Raw genomic sequence first — 23,545 nt, 5'->3', positions numbered from 1 at the left:
CCTCTAGCACTGACCCCCACCCCAATCCTTCTTGAAACTCTCTTTTGGCTTCCATGCCTTCATGATTTCCATGAACTTCACTTCCTGGTTTCTTCTCCACTGTTGTTCTCATGACCACTCATCTTCCATGTTCTTCACAGGCTGATCATGTTGCAAAGGGATCCCCCCTGTGTTCTTTGCTCTTCTTTACATGCTCGCTCTCTACGGAGAATCTCATCCAGACCAATGGCATCTGAACACACAGATAAGAGATCCATAGCTCCAGCCTAGATAGTTCTTCTGCACTCCATTTCCGTATTTCCAACCGGCTAATGGGTATCTTCACCTCTAACGCAACAGGTGCAAAAACCCCTTTCTCCTGCTTTATCTCTCTTAGTTAACAGCACAGACACAGCTGCCCAAGGTAGGAAGAAGCCTCAGAGGTTTGCTGAGTCTCTTCACAATCTGGAACCCAACCAGCTTCGACCCTGCCTTTCGCCTCACTGCCTCTCCTAGTTCAGGCCCCTCAACAGCCTTTTATTGGGAGTACACAACTGCTTCCCAATTGGTTCTCCTCCATTCACCCTCTTCCCCCTCAAAATCCATCCTCCATGTACCCAGAGGAGTTGTCTTTCCAAACCTATCCAGTTGTTTCCCTTTCCAGTTCTCTGTAATAGTATTTCTTACAGTATGACTTGTATTATCTCATTCACGATTGTCAACTCCTTAAGTTCAGAGAGGCTGCCCTATTTTTTTTTTTTTTTTTTTTTTTAGCATTTCCAGAGCTTCATTCCAGTGTCTGAAGCAAAATGCACATCATTAAATGTTCGCTAACCTAAAATGGGCTCCGGACTCTGTATTCCTGGTTCTCCTGGGTGAAATTGTTTTCTAGAGAACTGAGGAGGATATTTGGTTAAAATTTTATACGGACTTGGGAAGATGAACTAACGAAGCCTGAAAGATAAATAGCATGTCCAGACGTCACAGCCAGAGAACGTGGGAGATGGCAAGAAGGATAGTGCCTGCCCCTCCCTATTAAACAGGATAATGACGTAGACAGAGAGCTTGAATCTAGTGTCCACAACCACTGAGCAAACAGGAAGGCCAGGAGGAACTGACCATTAAATGATTAAATACAGTCATCTCTGGAAGAGGTTTTTCTTCCTTCAGTGCAGCGACCTCCATCTGGCAGCAGGTGACTGAACACCATTCATACTTTGCCAGGACGTTGGGTTCTGCTGTTCCTGGTTCCCAAACTATGTCTAAGGAGTGGGAATAAAATACTGGGCAACTAGCTAGTCACTGGGCACAGAGAGCTCTAGGTCATGTGACAGCTTCTACACCATCCCCCACTCTCCCCTGCCTTTTTTTTTTTTTTTCCATTGCTATCAAAATGTCAAGAAAGCTTATTACTCCTACTGCCAGGGAAATGATCTGCTATTCCAAATACAGAGAGGTGTGACTTATAATTTCCATGACCGTTCATGCTGTTCTTTGAAGAGAAATGTGACACAATGGCTGATGTGTCACCCCACTAGGACTGATAGCATCATCAATGGCCCAACTTCCTCTTATTATTTTTACTTCATTCTATATTTATCATGTAGGAGTTCCTGCCAAAGACCTTGGGGCGGCCACATGCTCAACAACATGCCTTTCCTGTACCCAAGTTCCCAAGCTTTAGCCCTGGACTCTGGTAGGGTGCATGCGTGCTCGTGTGCGTGCATGAACACACACACACACACACATACACACACACACACACACACTGGACAGATTCTGAAAAACAGACACAGTAAAGAAGGAAATGGTCATTGTCAAGGAAATCAGTCCTAAAGGAAGTAGCTAAGGAATGAGCATCATCACGGTCAGTCTCAGGACACACTGGGGAAGAGAAAGAAAGGCTCATGTGCTTTTGTGCCTGCTGACAAAAATCAGCTGAGGGCGATCAAACTGCTTCGGCTTTCCCCATCGTCACGTTTGGGATATAGGGAAATGTGGGATTTCCTCAAAGCAGGTAATAGTCAGCCAACGTGGATATCTATCTACAAGTGTCTGGATTTCAATTCTTGGTATACTTGGTTTACACCTGGGTTTTTTTCATTGGATGATCTGGACTGTTGAATGTTTGGAGTTGAATTCTCTGGAGGCTGTTAATTAACATAGCAGACATAAGACTTTCAAGTTGAGGCATTAGAAGATATGATACATATCACTTCTGGGGTTTATTTCTCAGCAATATGTGTCGACTGCAGTCTGACATGGTGTTTGTTATGGGATTTGAACCACCCACGGCAACGCAGCAGCAGAATTTCCCTAGTTATGCTTCTGATACCTGGTGTGGGGTGACGAACATATGCCACAAAGGTCCCTCTGGCACCAAGACCACATTTCATCCAATGATATTGATTTTCTGGAAAGTGCTTCTAAACCCCTATGGTGGTCACAAAGCTTCCGTGAGTGTCTTGAGCTTTCTGAACATTCATGTCATTTACTCTGCCCCAAGTCCTCACATTTTCTTGGATTTTCTAGCCTTGTGAACTCTACACATAGCATTCTCTTTTAAGCATTTCTGAATGGAAGATGCTTGAAGAAATCTGACATTAGATACCTGTCTCCCAAAGGTACTCTTTGACATACAGCAGCCCTGACAGGCACCTTGGGGCTGCACTCTGTGCGTGGTCACCCCAAGGCACCCAGATTTGGGAATCTTAACGTCTCTTCCTTCCATTATTGGTCTATTCCCATTTGATGAGGCATCATTTAGAACCCGTATTATTTTGGTGGTTCACATACCAGAGTGATACCAATCGATGATTGGTGAGAGAAAATGTGAGCTTCTTTGGCAATTTGGATATTTGGATCTCAGAAAGAACTTTCCATCTGACCAGATTTGGTCACATCATAGGGACAGCATAGCTGTGATTTTAAATCAGTGTTTCTTCAGATGCTAGTTTCTCTTCCTTCCCTGCACTAGAATGAATGCTACCTATTTTCCCTTGATTTAAGGTTGATATAGGAGAGAAACATCCATAGGACAGGATTTGTTTATCATGAAGCCAACAAAAGCCTGGAGCAAATCCTTTGTTTCATCTAAGAAAAATTACAAATGGGTTGTTAGGGAGGCATGCATGTGTGTGTGTGTGTGTGTGTGTGTGTGAGAGAGAGAGAGAGAGAGAGCGAGAGAAACTTCATAGTCAACTTCTATTATTTCTTGGCCAACTGTGGAGGATGAATTTGAATCCTGACAGTTATTTGAGAAAAATAGTGAGAAAAGAGCATTTCCTCACAACTCTGATGATCATAAATAATACATGTGTCTTCAGGAGCTCAATTTTCCATCCTCTGTGGTCTTTGAGATTTTTTTAAAGCAACTCCAGAGGGTCTTAAAGAAGGTGGAAGGGAACCTTCTGTGTCTTAGAACCAGAAGTCACCCATAGCTTGACCAGAACCAATTAGCCTAGAATTTTAGACTAATAAGATTCTAGAGATCATTCTAGAATCTTGTTTTACAGCACCGGGGGTCACCTATGATATTAGCAGCAGAGCCAGAACTAGCATCTGGTTCCCCTCTTAATCTAGGATTTTTTCCACTGGACCAGGATGTGCTTCCCGAGAACCTTCTCCATCTTAGAATTTAGTACTGTTGCTATTAAGCCTTGGAATTTATAAGCATTTGTCTCAGGTTGCCTGGTTTTGATAGATTTAAGTATAGTATATTGGCAAAGGATCAAAAACATGGGGCAGGCGCAAACTCTTTTCAGGGTTCTGTCCCTAGATAAATCTGACAGGCGCCATATAATGATGAAGGCCTGACACCCACTCACCCAAAACATAGGTCTTATTAACAATAAAACAACCATCTGGACTTCAGCCAACATTACAGTGTTGGCACGAGATCACATCTATCTGCCTGTCTAGACAAATCCGTTCAACATCCAGGTACTTGGGGGGAAGTGAAATGAGAATTAAGTTATAAAGGAGTAGGAGACGCCAGTCCACTATATTACCACTATTATAATACCACTACTATATTAGTTGTTTATTTCCCCAAACAGGATCATTTCTTAAAAGTCAAAGCACAAAAGCTACCACATCTAATAAATTATTTGAAAGAAGGGAAAGGTCTTACCATTTTTTACATTCCCACGTATCTTCCGGCACCAAGGGATGCAGCTCTCAAGGTATGATATCTAAACCCACCAATACAAATATGTACACATTCTGTCAACTCTGGTCTGTCTCCCAGCTAGAACCCAGCTGACACCTCGGATGCCCCTCTCAAATCTTTTAGATGTCACCTCACCTAGGTCAGCTGCCTGAATGCTATTATCCCACTTCACGTGCGAGGTCCTCAAAGAGTTTTTAAAAATGGATCAGTATACTTGGCTGAAAGGGTATCTACAACCATATGCTGTCAGCATTGCACCTGCAGAAAGGTCTCCAGAAAGAACCTTCAGATGCTGTAGCTTCTCAGCTAGAACAGAGAAGAAAGATGGCAGGAACAAATGGAACAGAAGAACACCTCTAAATGAAATTATTCAGCGGCTAGGTATACAGACAAACACCTACATGTATGTATTATTTACCAGTTTATTAGAATAAGAGAGCTTTCTTCAAGGTTCAGTGCTAAATGCATGTTTATTATTATATATATGTCAACATAAAATTATACATATGCATTATATACACATGCGTGTGTGTGTGTGCGTGCACACACACACACACACACACACACAGCAGAGGAAGTCTTCAGAGAACTAAAGTTGTCTTAGAGACAGTCTGATGGCTTTATATATGGCCCGAGTGAGACCCCGTGCTTCTTAGTATTTGATGGTATTCTCATGAACAGATTGGGGCTACGAATTTAAGAGGAAGCTCCCTCTTGCTTAGGACCTCTTACATGAAGCGCAACCCCAATCATGGTAAAATTATGGCAAACAGTTCTAGGGCTGTCTTTTTGTGCTTCTGTCACATAAAACCAGTAGGGCAATTATTTTTAAGCAGAAGGGAGTAGGGGAGATTAGACTGGTGATTCCTAACTAGGGGGATTTGGGGATCTGGCAATGTTTGGCGACATTTTTGGTTGTCACAATGTGTGTGTGTGGCTGGTAACCAGTGGGTAGAGGCCAGATGCTGTTAGACATCCTGCAATGCACAGGGCAGTCTCCCATAACAAAAAAATGATTGAGCTGTAAAAGTCAACAGTGCTGAATGGAGAGCCCTGGATAGAGGAAGGGACACTCACTGAACTGAAGGAATCTAGTCTCAGGCCTCATACTGTAAGATCAATGGCAAGGAAATCACACCTTTTGTGCTTCTGTCTCCCCACCTGCAAAGTGGGGATAATGAACATATTCTTGATATTATGAGAAGTCACGGAGTCATATACGCCAAGCGCTCTGATTTCTTCAGAAGAAAGGCTCTGTCTAAAATCAAAGCACAGTTATTATCACCCCATTATTATGAGCTCATGAAATTGTGTCTCAAGAACTGTAGTCCTCCCTCCCAGAAAAAAAAAAAAAAAAAAAGATTCCTCCGGGAAAAGAAAACAAACCAGAAATGATCTCATCATGATTACACCTGCCACACCAAAAAACAGACATAGTTCAGAGAAACTAAATTCTTTCCCTGCAGCAATGAAGTAAGCTGTGCCTGTAATTAAGATCTTAATAAGGGAGGCAGGAGGATTGATGCAGACACTGCAGGCTATAAGGCACAGAGCTACCCTGCCAGGTTTAAGGCAAGAACAATTGAAATACAACACCCCTCACTGCTTAATGCTCCCAGGTGTTCTCAGTACAAGTCCATATTTCAAAAAGGGTTTTCCTTCATTTCTAGAGATGCCTGTTTCTGCAAGGAAAGAGAAAAGAACCAACCAATTATTTATAAGTAAATATTGATGACTCTCTGTGAAAAAATGTGTCTGAATTCACTCTAAAAAAAAAAGCACCTCTTAGATAATTTCCTGTCAAAGGGCTGACATAAGGGAAAAGGGATAATGCCTTCAACAGTTGATTGATCTCTGGAACAGCCCATGTTGACTGTCTCGAGTGACCATGTGTTCCTGAACTTTCTAAGACAGTCCCAGTTTCAAATATCTTTCCCATTGTCAGACCATATGTCCCACGGTTGGGTGTGTGAAACATGGATGCATATCCACAGAAATTATATATATTTTAACCTAAAAATAAAAGATAGGCGTGCAAGTATATACCTTGCTAATGGGTCTGCCTTGGTTGAGTTTAGGATTTGGGAGGAAAAAAAAGGTGCCGATAAGAGGCTTTGATTCAGTCAATGGACATCTTCTGTAATTGACAAGCTGATCTTTATAAGGAAATGAGATATATTCCGAGGCCATCTGGGCCTCTGTGAGATTGTCTAGAAATCTGGCTTCCCAGCGAGTAGGGTTAAGAGAAGGAATGCCGTTGGGCTGACTGTATTCTTTTTGCTCCTTCCCCTGACTCCCATTTAAAGTCACGCTCGGGGCGCCTGGGTGGCTCAGTCGGTTGAGCGTCCGACTTCGGTTCAGGTCATGATCTTGCGGTTTGTGGGTTCGAGCCCCGCGTCGGGCTCTGTGCTGACAGCTCAGAGCTTGGAACCTGCTTCCGATTCTGTGTCTCCCTCTCTCTCTCTGCCCCTCCCCTGCTCACGCTCTGTCTCTCTGTCTCAAAAATAAATAAAAAACATTAAAAAAAAATAAAGTCACGCTCAACACACTTAGCTGTGAGTGCAGAAGGCTGGAGAATCGGAGAAGAGCACGTAAGTTCTAGCCCAGAGGGGCACTCAAGGAAGAGAGGACTTCAAAATTTTGCTGTGCCAATGCCGTTGTCACTGGTAATGCAGTACTGATGGTCCACTATAGCCGATTTCTTGCCAAGCTTGGACCCATAACACAAACAAGTAGTAACCAAAAAACAAAAACAAAAAATCATCACTGACCTGTCCTGATAGACACTAAAGATTCTGAACTCCAAGAAGGCTGGAGTGTTTAGAAGTCTACTACACTGGCTTCCCAGTGTGCTGGTCTTGCTTGTTATGGTGATTTGGGGGTCGGGTGGGGGGTTGAATTCCAGCTCATTCTTCTGGTAGAGTGCAGGGCCGGGCAACAGAGAAGCCTTAGATGCGCCCTGAGTTAGCCACATCCCCTGTGGGAGTGAGGTGCTAAGTTAAGAATAACGGACTGACTACCACAAATCAATGAGAATAAGGCTAATTCATATAAGAGCATAAGGTTTCCACGTAACTAAAAAAAAAAAAAATCAGAAAAAATATTAAGGGCACATCATTGTGTCTAAATACATATTGCTTTAATAAATAGAAAGATCTGGTTTAAATCTTAACCTTATATGCTTTTTGGTTGCCGCAACTTTCTGTCTAGCTTCACAAATAATCCCCCTTCAAACACACACACACACACACACACACACACACACGAGTAAAGAAAGGAATTAAACTCAAATTCAGAAGATCGTATCAAACATTTTTGTGCAATGCTTGCGCTTTTACGTATTCACAGTTGCTCAATCCTTATTTCTGGTAAGCATAGGCATCAACATGTCATTAAGGAACATTTCTGGTAACGTAACTATTACCTTGACATGTTAGAAATATCAGGAGGAATTTTCATTTTGCAACACACACACCATGATTTACGAAGAGATACGACATCTCCAAAGCAAGGCTGAGTCCTTGGAATGAGGGTCCTGAACTGTCTATTTAAACACCAGTTAGCGCCATTAATGGTTAGGGAGGAGGTTGGGAGGAAAGAGATGAGCTCTTCTTTAAGAATAAACTGGTATTTAGTAGCCCATGACAGGGTCCAGGCGGATGTGTTGGAATGCACGTTACTGGCGATTTTAGTATCTCCACGGTCAGCTGCCCCAGTGCCACTTCAGGTATGAAAAGTCACTGTCACACATTATCGCAACTCACGCCTCTTCCATTTCCCTCGGAGTATATGTCTCAGTTCACCTCAATCTCATTGTCTACTAAAACTACCTTCTAAAAGAATCACTCTTCACAGTGGATGGTAGACAAAGTTCACCACCAAGGCCATTTATCTTAAAACGAAGATTCTTCAGAAAGATAGTCTTGCGGCCAGGCCATAATGTTCCCCAGGCGTGCCTCGTCCTCATTAACCAGTAAGAATGACCGCGGGGAGATGACTGGAATGCTCTAAGTAAATACGACGGAGGGGATGCCATTGATGGAGTATGAACAGAGGGTTTTTGGGGGTGGGGAGGGGAGTCCCCTTCCATGCCCATATTCTTTGCAATCATCCATCACCTAGGAAACGAGCAGCTATTCTCCTGCTGCCCGTGCTTAAGTGGGAAATACAGTACTTCTTCCCAGTGGCCCTTCTTTATCTTGGCAAAGAGGCTTGGTAATTAAGTCTATATGTTCCTGCGGGGTAATGCCAGGGGCCCAGCGGTTGGCATTTCAAACCAATTTGTTTACGTTTCTTTCTAACCCTAAAATGATCCCAAAACAGATCAGCAAGGCCTCTTACTTTACATCTTCATCAGTAAGTGGCTGCAGTGGGATGAAGGATATAGTTTCCCCTGAACTTCTGTGTCCCTCCAATCACCTCCTTCACATTCTACTGTTGATTTTGTACACTGATAACTTTCTCTTGTCCTGTGATATTTTTGGTATGGGTAAGCAATTCTAGTAAATGCTTCCTCTTAAAATTTATCTATATAATGTTTCTATACCTATATATTACATATGTCTTATAATGCATATTATAATAGCTGCCATTTTCAAGTGCCTATGGGCTAAACACTAATGATTTCCATATATCATATCCTTACCGCTATCCGGTAAGATGCGTATTATTACTCCCATTTTATAAACAAGGAAACAGAGGCCTGAAGTAGCAAAAGTGGGATTTGCAGCAAAACCGGGGTTCTTTCCACTATGCCATATGGCATTAAGACTTTTTTTTTTTTTTTAATGTTTATTTTTGAGACAGCACAAGCATGGGAGGGGCAGGGCGAGGGAGACAGAGCATCTGAAGCAGACTCTGTGCTGACAGCAGTGAGCCTGACGTGGGGCTTGAACTTGTGATCTCATGACCCGAACCAAAGTCAGACGCTCAACCGACTGAGCCACTCAGGTGCCCTACATGAAGACTCTTTTTAATGGCTCTTTGTATAAGTTTGTTAGGTCACTCAACATTCAGTTCAATGTTTCTAGAGTATTGACTATGAGCAAGGTCCTGTGATCTCAGGAGTATCAATCTTATGAATAACAATGACGATACCAAGTCATTAATTAATTAATGTGCAAGCAGGCCCATAAGTATGCTGGTAAATCCCTGTGGCTGGCATCTGTATTTCATGTAACATCTCCAGGCCCATGGAGCACTAAACAATGCTCAACCACCTTTACCTAGTAACTGGGGTTTTGACATAGTCTTGTCACCGAGTCTTGAGTCCACACTATCCTTTCAACATCCATCAGTGCAAAGAGAGCTGAGGCGGTCTACTTACTACATGCCAGGAGCCATGGTAGGTCCTTTACATCCATGTATTATCTTACTTAGGCCTTAGAACAATAGTATGAGACAGTTACTCTCCCTGTTTTACAGATAAGAAAGCTGAGGCTCAGAGAGGTTAATTTGCCAGAGGTTATATAGAGCAATGAGTCACAAGAAACAGAACTGCCTTTCTCCAAAGCCCACATTCTATCTTGTATCTACCACAAGAACATATAAGATCAAGGCTGTGCCCCCTCCAGGCTGTAAGAGATCCTAGATCACACTTTTTATTCAAGGACTTACTTGTCTAACAGTCTCTCTCTCTACCCACAAATAAAGGGTGGGTCTCTCATTTTCAGTGGGGCTTACCGAAAACTAGACAGCCCCGGCGGGCAATCTATGGGAGTTCACAGCTATCGTTTAGATAGCGATTTGATTAAAAGGGGTTAATAAGTAAGGACGTGCTAACAGAGCAGGGCAGAGGTGGAAAACATAAAGCCTGTTGTAGGGATTATAGGACAGTCAAGGAGACGAAGGTGTAGGCTTTTGATGGTTTTACAGAGTGGATGGATGAGGAGACCCGGCTTGTGGGAAGTGACAGACTAACCAAGTCAGGTAGGCGCAAAGAGACAGGGACAAACGAATGGGAGCAGCAAGAGACCAAGATTTCCCACGGCAGAGTCAAAAGAGAGGAGAGAGGTAGGGGGTACAGGGTGTGCTTAAGAGCATCATGTCTACGTGGGTTGGGGAGGCGAGCCATACACAAGTCTGGTGTTAGAGCAGCGTAAAGTCTGCTTAAATGAGAAAATGAAAGAAGACGAGGTCATGAGGGCACAAAAGGGGGAGGGAATTTGTAAAGGGGAAAAAGTGGAGAGGAAGTTTTTTCAGAAGCCTGGTGGGACGAGTAGGGGCAGCAGACCGGAAGCCACTGATGAACTCTGAGAAAAGGGCTGACGTATGTTACAGTAAGGGAAGGGTGCCACACAAATCCTTGGCATGTCCCACACTGTGCTAAATTTGGTATCATCGGAACACCCCCAGTTCTCCAAAGACCTTCAGCTCTGTGCAGATTGCCATTCGCCCCCCCCCAAATGGACTCGCCCAATAAATACGTGCATCCATAAACAATTAATATCTTCTGGTGTTTTTTAAATTCGTAGCTCTCACCTAAGATTTAAAAAGGAGATACCGTATGTTTTCACTCTTATGTGGATCCCGAGAAACTTGACAGAAGACCATGGGGGAGGGGAAGGGAAAAAAAAAAAGTTAGAGAGGGAGGGAAGCAAACCATAAGAGACTCTTAAAAACTGAGAATAAGCTGAGGGTGGATGGGGGGTGGGAGGGAGGGGAAAGGGGGTGATGGGCATGGAGGAGGGCACCCGTTGGGATGAGCACTGGGTGTTGAATGGAAGCCAATTGGACAATAAATTTCATATTAGAAAAAAAAAAAAAAAAGGAGCATGAGGCAGGGCACCCGGGTGGCTCAGTCAATTGGGTGTCTGACTCTTGATTTTGGCTCAGGTCCCGATCCCAGGGTCATGGGATCAAGCTCCATGTCAGGTTCCACGCTGAGTATGAAGCCTGCTTAAGGTTTTCTCCCTCTGCCCCTCTCCCATGCTCTCTCTTAAAAAAAAAGGATCATGGGAGACAGGAGTCTCTGGTTTGGATTGAGCACAGCAAATCATACCCAAGGGAACAAATAACCTAAAACCAAAATGTCAAAGCAAGGCAAGAATTGGTAATTATACAAGTCACAAATGACCACGTTGATTTAACTGAAGTCCCTTGATCATCTCTTCTCAAACTAGCTTGGGAAAATAAAAGTGTTTTCAAAGTCCCCCCAAAAGCTTTTAATGGGACACACTTTGTTTGCCCGCATCCAGCCAGAACACGGGGATCCGAATTTCAGCATGTAGGTTTCTTATTTGTATCATAGGTTTTACCTATTCTTTTATCTTCACTCAAAATGTTTAAGAATGAATTTGTTGTCAACCATGCTTCAATTAAACAAAGAATTTGTTGAATGGGAGACTAGATTCATCATTTAGAATTTTCGTGTAGGCACACGGGGTTCAGAAATTTGGCAAAGCCCCAAGAGCTGCTCAGCTATTAGAGATCAGACAGGCAGTGCCTGCTGAGCTCTGACCAGGCCTGGGCCTGCACAAAGTGGGCGGGGTCTCAGGCTTCTGCTCAAACACAGCTGTGCACGGATCCTTCCATCACCCTCCTGGCAGACAGCAGCAACAATCTGCCTCCAGACCCCTCGGAAGGGGAGCCTTCACTGAGCAAGCCACGGCCATTGAGGCACAAGCTCCTTCAACGACCCCCCACCCCCCAATTCAGGACATGCTTTTTGTATATTCCGAAGAGCTTGTGGAAAACTCTTAATAAGTGAAGGGCCTGTAATTTACTATCACAGAACCTCAAACTGAATGAAGCCTTTTAGGAGAAACGGAGCGTTAAGTGCATAGGAGACAGCAGCCTTCCCATGAACAACAACCACAAAACATAAAACGAAATAAAGCTAGACTAGTTGTTGCTCACCAAAAAGTTTGTAAGGCATAGCTTACGCTCCCGGGTTCTCAAGATTATTATAAATGCATTAACTGGCTGGCCTGGAGCTATGTGTCTAAGTGCAAATGAGTGGAGGTTAGCCTGTCCTCTGGTTACGATTCCTGAAGTAGCCAAACCAGATAATCTGGTTAAAAAAATCTTATAGTGGCTGAATTATAAATCTCTCGGTGAACAGAAGTCTGACTGTGCTAGGTTTATAGTGTGTAGAGCAGCACAGTGTTTAAAAGATCATTCCTGACTCCAGGATTTTACAATCTAATAACTATCTGGTTTTATGCTCTAAGTGGCTCAGATTAAACAAATAACTGCCAAGCGTGCAATTCACTTTGCTTTGTAGAGTTTCTATGTTAAAAAAAAAAAAAATCAATCCTGCAGGAATACTTGAGATGAAATTGTTTTAAATTTCCTGGGGGACAAAACCACCAGTCACACAGAGCATTTTAGGGAGGTCACAGATGATTCTTTCTTTAAGAGTGGCTTAAAGTCACAAGTTCTGGAACCTGATCCCCTTGGGTCAATTAACAGCTCCACCATTTTTTTAGCTGTGTGGCTTTGGATAAATTACTTAGCCTCTCTGGGCCATAATTTCTACATTTGAAAAATGAGTATATGATAAAACCCACCTCAAAGTTTTTGGAAGAGTGAAATGTGACGATCTTGTATTATCATGGTAATTCTTAATTAATATTATTTACCGCTCTTCTACCTTTGCATCATTTCCTCTACTTAAAATGACAAAATGGTCTCCTGAAATAGAGCTGTGCATTATTTTTTCAAAATTTTTTTTAACATTCATTTAAAAAAAATTTTTTTTAACGTTTATTTATTTTTGGGACAGAGAGAGACAGAGCATGAACAGGGGAGGGGCAGAGAGAGAGGGAGACACAGAATCAGAAGCAGGCTCCAGGCTCCGAGCCATCAGCCCAGAGCCTGACGCGGGGCTCGAACTCACGGACCGTGAGATCGTGACCTGAGCTGAAGTCGGATGCTTAACTGACTGAGCCACCCAGGCGCCCCTAACATTCATTTATTTTTGAGAGACAGAGAGAGACAGAGCGGGAGCGGGGAAGTGGCAGACAGAGAGGGAGACATAGAATACAAAGCAAGCTCTAGGCTCTGAGCTGTCAGCACAGAGCCGGATGCAGGGCTCGAACTCACAAACCATGAGATCATGACCCGAGCTGAAGTTGGGCGCTTAACCGACTGAGCCACCCAGGCGCCCCGAGCTGTGCATTATTAACTAGAGAGAACCCAGGCTTTCTAAGAAAGGGACAGCAGATTGCTTCAGCTACTGGTTTATTTTATAGTCACCACAAAGTGTCAATCTGACATTTGGTCGGTCAGAGAAGTCAGTATTTTTTCTGGTGAGCTAATAAAGACCCTATATTTACATCACTTGGTAAGGGTGTTCAACACTGGTAAGACCCAGCAAAACAGGAGGGTGAGGGTTTTTCTGTGAATGCCAATCGCAGTTTATTTCGTCCGTTGCCATGCTTTGTTTCCATAAGAGTAAAATCAAAACATAATGAGGTCACTGAATAAAAGTGACTTTAGACTTTGTCACTTCTGTCACTTTCTAGATTGCAGCGCTCAATATTGATTTCAGCCATTTATACTTTCCAATAATGAACGTATGAACCTATTTTCTCTTTTATTTTTTCCCTGCAAGCTGGTTATTATGAAACTAAAGGCATTCAGTAATAGGGACAGGAGGGACCAAAGAACTACTACAGGTTAAGTAACCACTATTCTAAACAAGGGACTGTGGAAGTACAGGGCGAGCCACGTCAAGAATGGGAACTTTGCTGCCAGGTAGAAGGATTTGTTTCTGGTCGCATCCTAAAGTCAAAAGCATTAGGAATCGTTAGGATTATTCATGCCTCTGATCTTCCCTCTTGAGGCAGATAATGGAAAGCTAACAGTACAGTGATAACGAATACCTGTGTCTTCAGACAGTTGTAACCTTTCCGAGGAGAACCAGAACTCATGCATTATAATAAAGACTTTCAGCATTTAGATTTGGAGCTTTTGAACAAGATTTATAGCTTTCGAATAAAAGATTTATCACTGAGGTTAGCCAGTGGCTATTAGCTGGAACCGAGTATTTACAACCTCACATTAAAAAAGGATGGGCCAGAAGCTAGATAATTCAGAAAGGAAGCAAAAATAACTCCCAGCTAGCACAATCCCGAAGGTCAGACAGGTAATACAAATTGTCAGTCCAAAGCATAGCCACCTTGCCAACATTCATTTTAATAATAGCACCGTTGTTTCAAATCATTAGGTCTCACGTCTCTTCTAGAAGTCACGCCCAACTCACTGCAATGTGCTTCTAAGTACAGTGTCTCTGGAAGCTCCTTGCCTGATTCGATGGGGGTCCCTTAAACAAGTGGGCTATGCCGAGCAAATTATGATCCTTTAGCCAAGAATACGTAAAAACAATGGTGCATAATGCATGAGAAAATAATGTATCCTGAGCCTCTGTACGCTTCGGGGACAATAAGCTGACTGGACAATTCAGACTCTCAGCCCATTCAAATGCCTAGAAGTGTTTTAAAGAAATGGCAAATGCTCATTCGTTCTTACATCCAGGATTCATTTAAGGACGTCAGCATGCTCCATCACGGGCTGCATAAGAGTACCTCGGGCTTTTAATTTCTCCCACCAAAAGTGCATAAGGCAAACCGCTTCTCTTACCAAATGCTTAAAGCAAAGGCTGAAAACTGCTTTAGGAGCCAGTCTGAGGGGACTCAGCAGTTCTGATTCCTCTCTCATTACGGCCCTCGGCCCGTGGAGGCCAGGCCTAGGGGAGCCGCGGAGTCTTAAACTCCGCTCCGAGTTAGACACCCTCTGAATGCCAGTGGCTCCAGTGGCGGCTCCGATCAGACTGATTCTTAGTCTTTCAGTGGAGATGGGCCCGGGTATGCTGTGCCCTCCCGGAGTGGGTCTCAGAGACTGGGTCTCTGCCTGCCTGCTTGTATGCCAACCTCGGTGACTGAGACCCCCTCTCCCTGGGGCACAGAAGGGGTCCCTGCAGAGGAGTTGTCACGGTGGGCGACACACACGCGCGCGCGCGGAAACCTGACGGAAGAGGCACCCTCTTACCTTATACTTCATCTCGGCGGCGGTGGGTTGAGCCGTTTTCCTACCCTAGACAGCCTGCATCAAGCGCTGGCGTGTCCGCGCCTCCATGGAGTGCAGTGCTAAATGAAAGTGAGAGCGTCCGGGCCCCGGGCGGCTTTGCCAGTCGCAGCGCGCCAGCTCCCGCACAGCCTCTGAGCTCACTGTTTTGATGGAGCCCGGCCGAGCCCCGGCCGTATTTGCATATCGCCAGCCATTGGCTGGCCGGCGAAGGTAATGTGGGGCCCCGCCCACCTCTTAACTTCGGAGAACTGACAAAGAACTTGTAATGTGGTCATTTCTTTTTTACAGGAGCCCAAAGGGTGGAAAATAAAACGAAGTGGGGAACCGTCTCGAACGTTACTCCCCATCCCCTCAGCCCCCCCCCCGGACCCCCCCCCCAAAAAAAAAGCCCCGGGCAAAGGAGATTCTTTTTTAAGATTAACCTAAGTTTTAAAGAAATTGAATTCACAAAGCAGTCTGACAGTCGTGCTTCCTGTGACCTAGCAACTCCTTCATAAACCCATTTCATTTCAAAGCCATTCACCTCGCAATCTCTACATGAAACGAATTCGGGGAACAAAAGGTTTTCTGTCTCCGGGCCCCTTTTTACTAACTACCCCTGCTGATATCTCTCTCTCTCTCTCTCTCTCCTCCCTCCCCTCCCCTTTTTTGTGGCTGTTTGCTTTTTTTGTTCTTTTCAATGTTCAAAGTACTTGCAACGTCAGTCTGCGAGGAGCCAGAATACAATTCTCTCTGTGAAAAGGGACTCCGCTCGCACAGGCACCAGGGCTTTCCTAGCCGGCTTCTCCCCAGGGCCTCGGAGAGTTGAGTGTCAGCCACATTCAGTGATCTCCTCTGGCTTTGCTGAGGATAAAGGTTAGATGTGACCCCTTAGATGAGGCTGGCCGGTGCATGCCCTATACATCATGGCTGTCCACTGAGCAGTGTGTTCTTTGATGGCTGGCGTTGCCAGCTCCAGCTTTGAACACTGCAATGTTTTCCTTCTGACCTCTCTCCTGAAGATGACCCATTAACCCACCAACACTTATTATCGGGGAAACAAACAAACAAAAAAAATGCCCACTGTTTGAGGAGCCTGGTTTAAAAGACCAGTCTTTCCACTGAAGCACAGAACATTCGGTTCAGCCTCATGATTTCTATAGAGAAAGACATCACCCAGGAGAAGACAGAAAGGGTCACCTTTAGCGACTCTTCTAAAGGATGAAGCGGAGAGAGGGGAAAATTCCTTTGCACTGGGTCTCAGGATTGAGACTCGGTGATTTCAGACAATAGCTGTCCCTGAGTGGGATGGACTCCAAGCAGACTACACGACCTGGATGGAAAAATCATCTCTCCTTTTTTTTTTTTTTTTCCTGACCTAGTTGGATCAGAATCAGTTTGATTCCCCTGCCCCCAAAATTCCCAGTGAATTAAACTTTTACTTTTATGATCCAAACAAATAGAACAGGCGAGCAGCTACCCTGCAAAAGTGGTTTCCAGATACAAGGCTCCAGATCACAGTTTAATAAGGCACCGATTCCTTGGACGTGACCCCCTCCCCCCGCCCCACTGGTCATAATGAGGTTGATACACCCATTCAGGCCTCAGACTTGGACTTTGCTTTTCCTCCTTTAGCCTTGGAGTGAAAATAAGCCCGAGTGATTTTTGCCAGGTCTTTCTGAACACAAATTAAGCACGCAGCATATTGTACTACAAGGATCTTCCTGACAGTCCTACCGGCTTATGGGAGAGTCATTAGTTTGCAGGAAATTGTTTTTGGTGTCTGCCTGGATCAGTCAAAGTCCTTCCCATCTGTAAGATGAGTCTTGTGGCCCCCAGAAGATCTAGATAACATTCCTTTGGCTTCCTAAGCAGCAGGGCTGATCTGCTTTCTGTTCTGTTTGATGAGTACCACTGAATAGGCCAACACTATCTCACCCCAAATGCTTTCAGTTTCCAACGCATTTGCTAGAGCTTTTTGTCATTTCATTCTCTAGCTAGAAAGTTTAAATCGTACTAAGTGGCCCCCTTGCTTTCCTGCTTCTCTCCTCTTCAGTAGACACTTGGAATCTACCTGAAGTTCATTTCAGGGGAGTTTGGATCAGCGTTAGTCACACCGCAGTCGGGTATACTGTGATAGTCTCAACAAACGTCTTAACTTCTTGATTTTGGTGCCCTGAAGTATGACATGGAGAAAATAATAATGCCTACCTGCTAGGTTATAATGAATATTAAATGAGATGGTGTGGATAGAAGTTAATACTACCCAGCACATAGTAAGATCTTAATAAATGTTCACTTATTAATGTTCCATTATTAATTATTGTTTTAATATTTAAATGCATCACATATTATTTTATTACTATAGTATATGACGTTATTATGATATGTTATGTAAGCATTAATATTCACCTAATTATTAATTGTAGCTGTTATTACTATTAGACTCTCGTCAATATTTTAAGTGTGGCAGGCATTGAGAAAAAGGCAGACGGGTGCCCTCATCCGTGTGTCATTCTTTTTTTTTTTTTTTTTTATAAATTTTTTTTTTCAACGTTTTTATTTATTTTTGGGACAGAGAGAGACAGAGCATGAACGGGGGAGGGTCAGAGAGAGAGGGAGACACAGAATCGGAAACAGGCTCCAGGCTCTGAGCCATCAGCCCAGAGCCCAACGCGGGGCTCGAACTCCCGGACCGCGAGATCGTGACCTGGCTGAAGTCGGACGCTCAACCGACTGCGCCACCCAGGCGCCCCCCGTGTGTCATTCTTTCGCAGGACACTTTGTAATTTAACAAATATCGATTGAGCACCTACCACGTGCTGGGTGCCGTTCCAGGTGGGGAAGATACAGGAGCCGCCCACACAAAGCTCCTACCTTCATGGAGCTTACGGCTTACTGGGAGTGGAGGGCAATAATTAAATGAATATGTAATACAGTTTGGAGTGATAAATGCCACGAATTAAAGTTAAGCAGGGAAAATTGCTAGAGGGAAACAGAGAAGGGTTAGCAGGTGCGTGTGGGGGAGGTGTCTTAGTTTAGAGTGTGGTCACGTAAGCCCCTCTAAGGAGGTAATATTGAAGCAGAAATCTGAAGGACGTGAGGGATCCATTCAAACATCTGGGGAAAGAACATTCCAGGTAGAGGAAAGCGCCTGGAGTAGGAATGAGCTGGGTGTGTTCTAGAACAGCAGAAAAGCCAGGGTGCTGGAGTTGGGCTCCTGGGGGGATTGGGAAACGGGTGGGTGAGACTCAGACAGGTAGGCGGTAGCACTTGGATTTTCTCCTGACGGCCACAGCAAGGCACTGGAGCGATTTGAGCAGAGAATGATGTGATCTGTTTCTCTGTTTTTACCCTTTGTTTAAACACTCAAGGGCAGCAGGCTATTAGTTAAAATATTGAGCTCTGGTCTTAACGCAGCTTACATAATGCAGATAGTTGTCATGACTTTATTAGTATTTAGCTGCTTTATTAGTACTTAGTTATTTAATATGTTTCCTTCAAAGCCCTCTGGGGAAACACAAATTCTCTCACGGAATAGAAAAACAGCCCCATCCCCGCCTATTACCTGAGATTTTTGGGTGCCAAAATCACTGTTTAACCTATGCTGTGTAAACATCGCCGATTGGTTTATGGGACCGCCCTCATACCCCCATGGGTAGCCTCCTAAAATGGGCCGGGATGCTGGGGCTCGGGTCCTACCCTGTGCTCGCCAATACTGTGTCCGCCCGTCAGCCTTGCCACCCGCCTGCTTGTCTGTCAAGGGCTCTATCTCCCCAGACACTGATACAGGCAGGAGGGAGGGGGAAGTGGCACCAGATGCTGTCCAAATGATTTTCCAGCCGCCATGGCCATGGGCATGGATATAGCAAAAAATCGTGTGGATGCTAGAGAGAAGAGATTCTCCTCTGCACAACTTGGGAGGAACCCATGTGGCTGCTCTCTAAAAGTAAGGGCAAAGTCAGAACAAGTGAGGGCAGGAAGTGACCTCGGGAATCTAGCACAGTCACCTCTAAAGCAGACGAAACTGCTGCTCTGAGGGCTGGGTGCCCCACACAGGGTGCCTCCGGGTTGGCTGGCTCGTAACAGCGATCAGCGTTTCAGGTCCATTCTCTGTCTCTCTTGTCTGATCTATTCCAGTCATTCCTTTGCAGTTTCCCCGGCCCGCCATCTCTCCCTGCTGGAATCTATATTCCACGTTGCTACCTGTTTACTTTCTAGAGTACAGAGCAGGACATGTTGCTACCATGATTAAAAACCGCTGGGGATACTTCAGTGCCTTTACAAACAAAATCTGCAGACTTTTTGGCCTGGACTGTGATTTGGGCCCACCCTTCCTTTCTGGCCTCGTCTTCTCCCGTCCCCCCTACCCCACATCCCACACTCCAGCCAAACAGGGGGGACTCGCCAATTCCAAGACACCCTTGTACTCTCCTGACTTTGCACAGATGGGTTCCTCTGCCTGGCATGTCCTCTCTTCTCACTTCAGCTGTCAGGCCGAGCCCCCGCACGAACCCTTTTGTGCTTCCTTGCCAACCGCCCCCACTCTGCCCACGTCCTCCTTTCAGAACTAACTCCTCCCTCCCTTCGCTCTGCTCCCATTGTACTTGGAACACAGTCCTCTTAGAAGGCTTTTCCACGTTGTGCCATAATACCGGTTGATCTCTGTTGTCCCAGCTTCGAGGCGAACCCCCCAGGGACAGGGTGGTATCTTGTTCATCTCTGTGTCCCCTGCAGGCTTCTACTTTGCAGGTACTTACATGCCTGCTGAGCGAATGAACGGAAGGAACGAATGGGAGGACAGAAGTAACATCAAAGGATGTATGTTATCTTGAGGTTCTGTGTGATGCTCAGGAAAGGAATGGGGAAAACCCCAGTTTTGAGGGCAGTCGTGGGGTTTGCATTTGTAAGAAGTGGAGCTAAGATGCAACTTTCCACAACCAATTCCAGGCCTATTGCCAGTTCTGGCTCCCGGACATGTTTTGGTCCGAAAACCATAGCTTGTAGGCCTCCTGTCTTTGTACAACCAATGAGCTAAGAATAGTTTTTACATTTTTCTATGGTTGGAAAAAAAAATAAAAAGAAGAACGTTTCATGAGATGGGCAAATCATGTGAAATTCAAATTTCAGTGTCTATAAATAAAGTTTTATTGGAACGTGGGCACCCATTCCTTTACACGGTATCTTTTGAGCTCTCATGGCAGACTTGGGTGGTTGTAATAGAAGTGGTAAAGGCTTCAAAACCAAAAAAACCCAAAAAACAAAAAAAAAACCCCGCTATTATTTGGCTTTCCACAGGAAACGTTTATTGACTCATGCCCTAGAAAAGTGCAAGATATATCTATCCTCGGGTTCAGACTAGAGTAGAGGTCCTTGTATATCCACAGAGAAACAATCTAGAAATACCCATTCTAGGGCCATGTTTCACCATTTCTAGTTTGCTATCGGTTAAAAAAAATTCTACAAAAAACAAAGTTATTTCCAAAAATAATTGGAGGCAGCAGCTTCTCAATCCTGTAAATCTCCAGAAACCTTCCCAAACAAAGATGAGCCGTGGAGAGTTTTCCAGCTGACCCCTGCCACATTCAACCTTGATTGTTGAAACCCCCACAGGTGCCGTGCCCTATGCTATATATCACAAACGTGATTTCATTCCGTATTTATCTAATAGGGCAACCCTGCGAGGTAGGTTGGAGCATCCTAATTTTACACGTAACGAAACTTGAGACCCAGAGAGGTCATACAACTTGCACAAAGTTACAGGCAGATGAGTGCAGGTCCTGTACATGGAGACAGGCTCTCGGGCTCCCGAGTCTGCGACCTGAACCACTGTGCATACTTCTCCCCAGCATCCTCTAACCCCATTTGTCAGTCAAGTCAATAAGGTAGCTTCTCCACCAGAGCGGGACTGAACCCAACCGAGGAGCGATCTGTGCATTCGAGCCCCACTTGTGTGGACTGTCCCCCTTTATCATTGTGTTTCTCTAGATCCCATCTTTACCCCGGCTTGTACCCTGTCTCCTTCATGAGACCTTTCCTTTCCAGTGTTGATCTCTTCCTCACCCCACTCTCTCTTCCCTCACCTGTGCCCTAGGTTGGTACTTCCCTAACCTGACCTCCCTGAAAAAGCAATTATGAAGGCTTATAGATTCAGTGGACCTGGGGTGGGGACTTGGAATCTATCCATTTAAAAAGATCCCTAGATGATTCTGTACATAGCTATATGGGTACCGCTTGTCATTTAGTGCTTAGGTACTGCCTTTACTGTTTCTCCTGCGAGGAGGCACTTCTCCACAGTGAGATTTCAAGCGACTTGTAAAGGGGGAGCCTGTCTTGTTTTTACTGTCTCCCCTTCTGCATTTATGCAGGTAACTGAGTCTCACCGTACGTCTTCTCAAAGCCCTGAACCATTTCCATGCTCACAGCCTTTACTGACGTCAACGTGGAAAAAATAAGTCACTTTTCAGCAGGCAGACGAAAGAACATCTCTCACTCCAGGCAATCGCCCTTTTTTTTTTTTTTTATCTGTTGAGCTGGTCAAGCTCTTGGAATGAATGAAAGTCTATTATTAGAGAGATGTTCCAGATACAGTTTCTAACACTTGCTTCTTCGTGGGCTGAAGGAGATCTCATTCACTTTCTCTCCACTAATAGTCGGTAAGAGAGACTCACGAAGGCCATCCCATCCTAACCCTTCCCCCCGACTCCCCTTTTAACAATTATTAATATTATTGTTATTATTATTTGAACTTTCTCTTCCTACCCCCCTTTTACCAATAGTGTCTAAGAGAGAAACTCTGATTTCTGCAAGAGTTGTTCAAAACATTATTTTACAATATTTGTAACGGAGGGTGGCGTTTCTTAAAAAGCCTTGTTGCCTCAGGATCCCCAAACGACTTCTGACTTGGTGCCTTCCTGACTTATTTCTTCTCCTCACTCAGTGACGAGCCACCTGGGATGGGGTGGGGCTCTAAACAACAGAGAATAGGAACGATTCCTCTAGATTTTCTCTTTATTGCATGACACGGCGGATTCCCACGCTGTGACAGCTTTATGAGGTCTCACTGCCCCCTTTTATTCAGCCAAGTTTATAAGTGTGTCATGGTTACTGTCCTTTTAAAAATATACCATCCTTTCCCTTCCCCCCACCCTGCTTTTCTCACTGCCTTCTGCCCTCCGTCACAGATTCTTTGAGGTGGCTTTTAATGTTCCCAAGGGGGAAGTGCTAGAATGGAGAGTGTCTTAGACCCCAATCAGTCCTTGATAAAGCATGACAAGAAATACATGTAATACTGTGTCACTCACATGCTACTACAAACCTACAGAGACCCCTGTATATTGCCCCTGGCGACTAGACTTTTGAAAAACTGTGTAATTGTGACGCTTTTGGTGTTTTATACATATAGACATAATAGTGTTATTATAACTTTGGAATCCTTAATTACTAGCCCCCCCCCCCCCGCAGAGAACTGAAAAACAAAACAGATTAAATTACATGTCAAGTCAACTTGCTCCACTGTAGTAAAATACGATGAGCAATGATGAGGCCCCACTTGAGCATTTAGCATTTTCTTTACTCGAAGGATTTGGGGGGTTAACTCGGGGGCGAAATTATGAGAAAACCAAGCGGGCAAAAGTTTACATGTCTACTATTTATATGTATCCCGCTGGGCACAGGAATGATGTTTGGCGGAGCAAAAGGACTTTATTAGTTAAGATTGTGCAGACTGCCTGGCACGGCGTTCTCCTGTTTTCTCTAGCTGCGAGGTATCCCTTTATCGCAGGCTTTGGTTCGTCCGAATCAACAATTTGTTGTCCGAAACTGTCCCGCAAGTCTCTTCTGCTGGTAGAAACTGCAGACCGTGGATCTTTACAAAGGTCAAGGGGATCGGCCACGACCAAATAGACAGAAATCCCCTGCCCGGGGGGAGGATGGCCTGTTCTTCCTGAAGGCACCGCCAGACACAGTAACATTGCTCTGTAGTTTGTACTCAGTAAGACGGGACAAACGCACCAGGCTTCCTTCTTGCTCGCGTCTGTTCGTTCTTTGTTCTTAAGTTTGAAGTCTTCCTGTCCTCTCCTTGCATCTGTATCTAAGATGTGACGCGATGTGCTGGCGCTTTGCTGTCCCCTCTCCCCTCTCCACTTACTGCTCCTGTCCAGGTGTGGTAAACAGAGGGGCTTATGGACCACGCGCCTGGATGAGGCTGGATGCTGTTTCCAGTCTACTCCTCCAGGCACACGGGCCATTAAGGTTCACCTTCCACATCCGGCATCCAGTGTGGCTCCAGGTGGAGGTGGGGGGTGGAGATGGAAGCCGAGGTGGGGGGGGTGGGGAAGAATCAGGGAAATCAGGGAGCATGGCGAGAAGGAAGGTGTTTTAAAG

The 23,545-nt window shown here is 44.8% G+C and overlaps 1 protein-coding gene across 2 annotated transcripts in view; it reads right to left on the bottom strand.

The window, feature by feature from the left end:
- NEDD9 (neural precursor cell expressed, developmentally down-regulated 9) overlaps positions 1 to 23,545 on the bottom strand; it is a 190,517-nt gene that overhangs the window by 38,933 nt on the left and 128,039 nt on the right. Inside the window, exon 1 of one of the 2 annotated variants that reach the window (XM_040460504.1) lies at positions 15,143 to 15,330. The exons of the other annotated variant lie outside the window; for it this stretch is intronic. Coding sequence (XP_040316438.1) covers positions 15,143 to 15,154 — 12 coding nt within the window. The 5' untranslated portion in view covers positions 15,155 to 15,330. Of the gene's footprint in view, positions 1 to 15,142; positions 15,331 to 23,545 lie in introns of those variants that run through there. 2 annotated transcript variants of the gene reach the window in all.

Source organism: Herpailurus yagouaroundi, unplaced genomic scaffold (assembly GCF_014898765.1).
Source record: "Herpailurus yagouaroundi ecotype Mexico unplaced genomic scaffold, PumYag 250, whole genome shotgun sequence".
NCBI classification, from domain to species: domain Eukaryota; kingdom Metazoa; phylum Chordata; class Mammalia; order Carnivora; family Felidae; genus Herpailurus; species Herpailurus yagouaroundi.
The sequence above is the reverse complement of the archived record's forward strand: the minus strand, read 5'-3'. Positions and strand labels throughout refer to the sequence as shown.